Source organism: Nicotiana tabacum, chromosome 13, assembly GCF_000715075.1.
Source record: "Nicotiana tabacum cultivar K326 chromosome 13, ASM71507v2, whole genome shotgun sequence".
Lineage (NCBI taxonomy): Eukaryota > Viridiplantae > Streptophyta > Magnoliopsida > Solanales > Solanaceae > Nicotiana > Nicotiana tabacum.
In genome coordinates this window covers 28,384,374-28,392,621 of record NC_134092.1, presented here as the reverse complement: position 1 = coordinate 28,392,621, position 8,248 = coordinate 28,384,374, and the positions used below count along the sequence as shown (strand labels likewise).

Here is an 8,248-nt window from a genome sequence, read left to right as displayed (position 1 = left end):
AGAGACCCCATCATATGCCTTCTCCATGTCAAGTTTGATCACTACATTGGCAGGTTTACCCCTTAATCTTATGTCAGTAATAATTTCCTGAGCTAACAAGATGTTTTCAAAAATACTCTTTCCCTTGACAAAGCCTGTCTGATTGGGAGAAATCAAAACAGGCAATATCTTTTCCAACTTATCATGTACCACTCTAGATATTACCTTGTTTATAAAGTTGCTCAAACTTATAGGTCTTAGATCTGAGAATGTTTGGACAATTGGTTTTTTTGGTAGAAGAACAAGGTTTGTATGAGTTATTGATTTAGGCAAAGAGCTTCCTCCATAAAATATTTTCAGCATGATGTGTATGTCTTCACCTACTATATCCCAGCATATTTGGAAGAAAATGCCAATGAAACCATCTGGGCCAGTTGCACTTTCACCATTTAAAGCAAAAACAACTGCCTTGACCTCCTCTGTTGTTGGAAATCTACATAGCTCTAAGTGTTGTTCGCCAGATACCATGGTAGGAATATTGTGTAGTAGTTCAAAGTTTGTAGGCTCCTTCGGTTGTGTGAACTGATTCTAGAAGAATACAGCTACAACATCAGCTATAGTTTCTTGTGTATCAATCCATGTTCCATCATGATTCTGAATTCTTTTCAGTTGGAGCTTCTGCCTTTTACCATGGTTATGGAACAACAATAACAAAAACAATCCAGTATAATCCCACTAGTATGGTTTGGGGAAGCTAGTGTGTACGCAGACCTTACCCCTACCCTAGGGTAGAGAGGCTGTTTCCGATAGAACCTCGGCTCCCTCCCTCCAAGAACTCCCCACCTTGCTCTTGGGGTGGCTCGAACTCACAACCTCTTGGTTGGAAGTGGAGGGTGCTCACCACTAGAGCAACCTACTCTTATCTGACATGGTTATGGAAAAATCTAGTATTTTTGTCCCCGTCTACAAACCAATTCATTCCTGCTTTTTGTTTCCAGTACCGTTCCTCAATGCTCAGATATCTCTTCATCTCTGCTTGTGCCTTCTGAAACATAATTCTATTCTCTATTGTTGGATTTTCTTTAAATAACATTTCCTTCACTCTGACCACATCTTCTCTTAATGCCAGTTGTTTGAAGATATCCCCATAAGTGAGCTTGCTCCATTTAGAAAGAGCAATCTTAACTCTCTTTAGTTTCTGCTTGAACGTCAAGAAGGGATCTCCTGTGAATTCTGCCCTCTAATTCTGTCGGACAACTTCCATAAAGGATGCATGTTTGGTCCAGAAATTCAAGAACTTGAATGGTTTGACAAATTGCATAGTCTGATCACCACAACTCATCAAGAGTGGAGCATGATCTGAGCCTGTTCTAATGAGATGCTCCTCTTCTGTACTTGAAGATAAGGTCTGAAATGGTGTATTGACGAGAATTCTGTCCAACCTTTTGAATATGTAGTCTGCAGTTGGCCTCCCATTCCACCAAGTAAATGGGCTTCCTTTATACCCAGTGTCAAACATTCCACATGAGTTTACACAGAAAGCAAAATCTTCATATTCTAGAGGGTACACTAGCAGTCCTCCAATTTTCTCCTCTTCACTAAGAACTACATTAAAATCCCCTCCAACCACCCATGGTAACTCCATATCACTAGCAAGGTAGTATAGATTATCCTATAATTCTAATCTATCAAGTGATGAACACTTTGCATAAACAAAAGTCATCATTATGTGCTTTCCAATATCTTGATGATACACCTTGATAGTTAGTTGTTGTTCAGTGTCAATCAACAAATCCCACTGCACCACATCATCTCCAAAGAGCCATATCTTCCCATTGACATTTGATATTGCAGTTTCCATGCCTAGCCTCCTCCTGTAGTTCTGAATAGTCCTCTTCTTTTAGAAAGGTTCCATAAGTGCTATAACAAAAAAGTCGTGTTCCTTTTGCATGTTGATAACTCTCTGAAAGGCCTGCTGAGTTTTAACAGACCTTATGTTCCATATGAGTATTTTAATCATCATCTAGTTGTGAAGGCTTCCCTCTTGGGCAGTATTCTTGTAGGTGGGTGTTGTTCTTTTACTTGAGTTTGCTTCTTCCCTTTCTTTCCCTTTCTGGCTGAGATTATAGGTGATAAATCACCTTGCCGTGCGACATCTTTGAAGTTCCCAGCGGTAGATTCATCATCAGTTTCATCTGCTTATTGCTCTTTAAGCTCCAAAGCATTATGAATTTTCATAAGCATGTTATTGTGTGTAATAATCTCATGCATTACCTGATTAGGAGATTTCAATGGTACATTGATTTGAATCTGCATAGGAGATCCAGTACCTAATGCACATGCAATAGGCATTGTCTCAATTGGACTTGACTCCCTAGGAACTAGAGCTGACCCTATCTCATCATAAGCCATGATTAAATCCTTCTAAACCTCATTTTGAGATTCTGACCTCACTGAATGTTGGGAAATTTCTGCATCAATATTACTAGCTTGCTCCTTAGCTGAAACTCTTACCATAGTACCTTCAAAATTGGGAAGTATCTCTACAGTTGAAGTATTGTTCAAAGCCTGCCTGGATAATACTTTATGAACCTGTTCTATCGATGATTTAGCCCTTTGATCTTCCAGTCTTATACTTGTATTTGCCTCTGAACTGTACGCAAACTGTCGTGCATCATCACTACATATTTGTCTAGCTCCTCTAGTGGTTCCAGTGGACTTATGTGAGTTCGCAAATGTCTGTGAAGGTATTTCATGGCATGAATGGTTTAGGGTAACATTAAGAACTTCCTTGTGCATTCCAAAGCTCCTTTGAACCCAATAAATTATCTTTTCTTTTGTAACTGCATCATTAACCCAGTATCAGTAGGAGCAGGTGTCCTAGTAGTCCCAGAATCCCTAGGATTGGATATGATCTTTGCAACAGTCCTCACATGTTGGTTGTCATGATTCCTATTGGTTTCCAATGTTTGATGCTTTTAATTGTATTCATCATCCTCTAGTCTAGAAAGAGAAGACTTGTTGAATTGGCACTGTTCCACCTGTTTTGCAGTTGTTTCCTATTCATTAGCACATGTCTCATTAATCTTAGTTGTGGGTGACTGTTGAGCCGCTGTGTTTACTGTCTCCAAGTGGAAATAGTATGTTTCTGCTGGTCCAGCTCCTACTTTCTTTATCCTAAAAAGTGGTGCTCTTTGAGATACTTCCCCTGCTTTTATGCTGCCTCGAGATGAGGCAATGAGACTGCAGATGATAAATATGTGTTATGTGGTTCAGTGATAGTCAATGCAGCTGGAATAGGCTTAAACATTGGGGCAACTGGATTTAACTGGCCAGCAGTAGCAGTATTATATTTCTGACTCTAACTTTGTTGAGTTGCATTTTGCTTTCCCTTTGCTAGTGTTGAAACTGAATGACTATGCTAACCTTTTTCTTCCACCAATACAAGCTGGTTATTTGCTTCTTCTTCCTCATCCTCCACTTCTAAAACTGCAAATTTGTCTCCAATTTGAACCTGTTTGTTTGCTCTTGGATCTATTGGCACGGTTTCCTTCCCATTAGTGACTTGCACGTCCTTCTGTTTTGTAATTGTTATAACCCTACTTCCCAAATGTACCTGCTGCTCTAATCCTTGATTTACGGGAATTATTTCATTCCCAGTATTTGCTTAAGCTCCAGTATGATTAGCACTAAACTTAATACGATTATCCTTAATTTCCTTCCAATGTTCCTTCATATTTCCAGTTACATTACCCACAACTTTTCCACTCGATAGGATCATCAGAGGTTAAATAACTTTATTTTGGTGAATATCATTCACATCCTGTTTATCATTGCCCCTGTCCTCAAACAAATGTGGATGTAATCTCTAACACTCCATGTCATCATGCCATTGTAACTTACGCTCTTTGCAATACTTAGGTAATATATCATATTGGATCTTTACCCAGTCGGATTGTGTCTCTCCTATAGCCTCATTTTCAATATCCATTCTAACCTTTGTCAGCAATTCAGATAGAAGATGAACTAGCACTTTTACTCTCGCACAACTAGGTCATGTTTTATTGATAGTAGCCACGTCCAGGTGCAATGGTTTACCCATAGCTGAGGCCCATGAAAATAAGCATTCCTTAACGAAATAAGTAGGTAGCAAACCAGGAAACGAAATCCACGCCATAGCCTTTGGAGTTTCTTCCTCGGCCTTGAACTTTGCATCATAAATTAGCGGTCTCAATTGATATTTATAACCATCTTCGTCCTTGATATAATAAGCATTCCTTGACATAAAATTAATAAAATCTTCCCATAAAGTTAATCGTATCAACACATGCCGATCTCGAAGATAACCAATGTTGCATTCACCTTTTATTCCACACTGTCAAGGAATGATTGTATATAATTATTGCAAGTCTGGCCAACCATACGATAGCTTACCTACAACTGCATATTGCAGGCCTTCGATCACATTCATTCTCTCCACTTCTGCTTTGGTAAATTTTATGAATGGCTGCCCATAAAGCATTGTAGCTCGTCGAAGGGGTATAGGATCAACATTTGAAGCTCTGTCGTGCATCGCATTGTTCAAAGTGTTTGGTTTCAATATTTTCGAGTAGTCTAGTGGCTTGCTTATGTTATTGGTATTCATATTTGTTGAGATGAGGTTTGGGGTGCGCTGACCAGCCGAAGATGATTGGCCTCCTGCGTCAACGGCCATAGGGGCTTTGTGTTGGATAGATTATATGTCAATTTGGTTCTTGCTATTTGCTGTAGCAAATCGTCGAACACCTGCAAAGTTGGATTCTGCAAATTATGTTTTTGCGAAATTACAACAATTAGGCTGTTGATGTTGGTGATATTGATGGTAGTAACTATCTCCTTAACAACAGAAATCACTTCGTATTTGTTATGTACAAATTTGACCGCCGGAACTCCATATCTGTCTAGCTGTAGCCCACCTGCTCTGAAGAGCTTCTGGGATGACGATTGGCGGGGAGGAAAGCTCTGTAAATTTGTGCGTAGATATAACATAGCTTGGCGAACAACATGCACGGATTGAAAGTGCACAATCTGGTCCAGAATCGATTAACTACTTGTTTTAAACCTAATTTCTCAAAGGTACCTAGTTGGTATATAATCTTAGGTTGGATTCTAGGAATCGTCAATTTATTAAGAAGATCTAATTGTTGGGGCATAACATACTCTTCTTTCCTACTATTCTTAACAGTAGTTTGCTTTCTAATGATATTCATTAAAGAAAATTATGTTGAACTTAGCACATATTTCTACTCTTTCACGTGGCTCTAATACCAAGCACAATATAGAACTATTCATCATGCAAAATTTTATTGAAATACGAATTATTTTAATAATATTGAATATACATGTTAAGTAAGAGGTGTTACGCCGCCATCTCAGCTGCAATTACTCTCGTATACTCGATACCAACCTCTTCACTCACTCTGCTATGCCGCCATCTGCAAAGTTGTAACATTTGCTCAACTTTCTATTCAATAGTTTGTTTCTTGAGTATACAAGAGGTAAGATGTATCAGATTTACCTGTAGATATAACTTTTTATTGGCAAAATTAAAAATTGTTGCTCTCGATGGGAAGTAATCTTGAAATTTATGCTTAAATTTTTCATTCTCCGTAAAAGTTTCTATCTTTTTATTCTTTATTTGACTTAGTATTAGTACTATGTTGCTGAATTTTATTCCTTGTATTGGTTTGAACATGGATTTACTTGCCCCCCACCCCCTACCCCCCTCTCTCTCACACACACTCACTTGATTATTCTGAGTTTTATGTTTGAAAATGACAGGTTCTTTTATAGTTTGATTTCTATGGCTCCTGATTTGCTATAAAAATGGACCCCTTTTTTTTTCCTGATATTAGAAATGTAAAGATTTTGTTTTTGTGGAGCAGTGAAAATTTGATTTACTTCTCTCTTGTCTGCACTTATAAGATTAGATGTCTATACTTGATGAACGTCCAACTCCATAAAATTTTTAGTATGTGCGAAGTACCAGCACACCTATTTCTCTTCTTTGTGATAATGGGTTCGGAATTGGTATAAACATATATTTCGGTGTTTTGACTGAATGCGAAGTTTAAGAAATTAAAGTAGACTTGTGACATGCAAGCCAAATGTATGCAAAGTACCAAAAATATCCTTTTGAACAAGTAGGGGTGAGAGTTCCACATGTATTTTCATTTTAAATGAGTGGTGGTGAGGGTCCAAACAAGTCAAGCGGTTAAAGATAAGATGTGAATGCTAAGATTAAATAAATAGAGAAAGATGTTATTTTTTTGGATATACTAAAAAGAAAAATGTGTCACATAAAATGGGTTAGAGAGAGTATTTTCGTAATTTTCAATACTTTGAGCCAAAGGCAGTGCGTTCGCCCAATTTGATAGTCTCTTCAGTAGTTTTAACTACTTGTTTTAAACCTAATTTTTCAAAGGTACCTAGTTGGTATATAACCTTAGGTTGGATTCTAGGAATATTCTATTTGTTAAGAAGATCTAATTGTTGGGGCATATCATACTCTTTTTTCTACTGTTCTTAACAGTAGTTTGCTTTCTAATGATATTCATTAAAGAAAACTGGGTTGAACTTAGCATCTATTTCTACTCTTTCACATAGCTCTGATACCAAGCACAATATAGAACTATATATCACGCAAAATTTTATTGGAATACGAATTTCGATTTTAATGATATTGAATATACATGTGAAGTAAGAGGTGCTACGCCGCCATCTCGGCTGCAATTACTCCCGTATACTCGATACCAACCTCTTCACTCACTCTGCTATGCCGCCATCTGCAAAGTTGCAATATTTGCTCAACTTTCTATTCAACAGTTAGTTTCTTGAGTATACGAGAGGTAAGAGGTATCAGATTTACTTGTAGATATAGCTTTTTATTGGCAAGATTGAAAATTGTTGCTCTCGATGGGAAGTAATCTTGAATTTTATGCTGTTCTTAACAGTAGTTGGGGCATATCATACTCTTCTTTCCTACTACTATTCTTAACATTAGTTTGCTTTCTAATGATATTCATTAAAGAAAACTGTGTTAAACTTAGCATATATTTCTACTCTTCCACATGGCTCTAATACCAAGCACAATATAGAACTATTCATCATGCAAAATTTTGTTGGAATACGAATTTCAATTTTAATGATATTGAATATACATGTTAAGTAAGAGGTGCTACGCCGCCATCTCAGCTGCAATTTCTCCCATATACTCGATACCAACCTCTTCACTCACCCTACTACGCCATTATTTGCAAAGTTGCAACCTTTGCTCACCTTTCTATTTAACAGTTAGTTTCTTGAGTATACGAGAGGTAAGAAGTGTCAGATTTACTTGTAGATATAGCTTTTTATTGGCAAGATTGGAAATTGTTACTCTTGATGGGAAGTAATCTTGAATTTTATGCTTAAATTTTCCATTCTCCGTAAAAGCTTCTATCTTTTTGTTCTTTAATTGACTTGGTATTAGTACTATTTTGCTGAATTTTATTCCTTGTATTGGTTTGAACATGGATTTACTTGCCCCCATCCCCACCCCACCCCCCTCTCTCACACATACATACTCACTTGATTATTGTGAGTTTTATGTCTGAAAATGACAGGTTCTTTTATAGTTTGATTTCTATGGCTCCTGATTTGCTATAAAAAATGGACCCCTTTTTTTCTTGATATAAGAAATGTAAAGACTTTTTTTTCGTGGAGCAGTGGGAATTCGATTTATTTCTTTCTTGTCTGCACTTATAAGATTAGATGTCTATACTTGACGAACGTGCAACTCCATAAAACTTTTAGTGTGTGCGAAGTACTAGTACACCTATTTCTCTTCTTTGTAATAATGGGTTCGGAATTAGTATAAATATATATTTCGGTGTTTGACTAAATGCGTAGTTTAAGGAATTAAAGTAGACTATGACATGCAAGCCAAATGTATGCAAAGTACCAAAAGTATCCTTTTGAACAAGTAGTGATGAGAGTTGCACGTGTATTTTCATTTTAAATGAGTAGTGGTGAGGGTCCAAACCAGTCATGCGGTAAAAGGATGCTAAGAATTTTTTTTTTTTTTTTTTTTTTTTGCAGGATGCTAAGATTAAATAAATAGAGAAAGATGTTACTCCTTTTGATTACACTAAAATCGAAATCGTGTCACATAATGTGTTAGAGAGAGTATTTTCGTAATTTTTAATACTTTGAGCCAAAGGCCGTGCTTTCACCCGATTTCTTCCGTATG

General features: G+C 37.1%; 2 protein-coding genes across 4 annotated transcripts in view; one reads left to right on the top strand and one right to left on the bottom strand.

Moving 5' to 3' along the window:
- Positions 1-567: 567 nt before the first annotated feature.
- LOC142168047 (uncharacterized) lies at positions 568-1,624 on the bottom strand. The gene is made up of 3 exons (XM_075228701.1): positions 1,292-1,624; positions 951-1,177; positions 568-661 (listed from the first exon to the last, which is right to left on the bottom strand). Exons 1-3 carry the CDS (start codon positions 1,622-1,624, stop codon positions 568-570), a joined length of 654 nt encoding a protein of 217 aa, XP_075084802.1.
- A 6,553-nt stretch (positions 1,625-8,177) lies between these two features.
- LOC107797505 (1-(5-phosphoribosyl)-5-[(5-phosphoribosylamino)methylideneamino] imidazole-4-carboxamide isomerase HISN3, chloroplastic) overlaps positions 8,178-8,248 on the top strand; it is a 6,440-nt gene continuing 6,369 nt past the window's right edge. For all 3 annotated transcript variants that reach the window (XM_075227851.1, XM_075227853.1, XM_075227852.1), the window contains exon 1: positions 8,178-8,248. This exon is cut by the window's right edge. The gene's annotated coding sequence lies outside the window, so the exon portion shown is untranslated.

Excerpts from the sequence above, each read along its gene's own strand:
- LOC142168047 (XM_075228701.1), bottom strand. The coding sequence starts at position 1,624 with ATGGAGTTACCATGGGTGGTTGGAGGGGATTTTAATGTAGTTCTTAGT. Across the intron at positions 1,178-1,291 it reads GTGATCAGACTATGCAATTT|AAACTAAAGAGAGTTAAGAT; the intron begins GTCAAACCATTC and ends ACGTTCAAGCAG. Across the intron at positions 662-950 it reads CAAAAAGCAGGAATGAATTG|GCAGAAGCTCCAACTGAAAA; the intron begins GTTTGTAGACGG and ends CCATGGTAAAAG.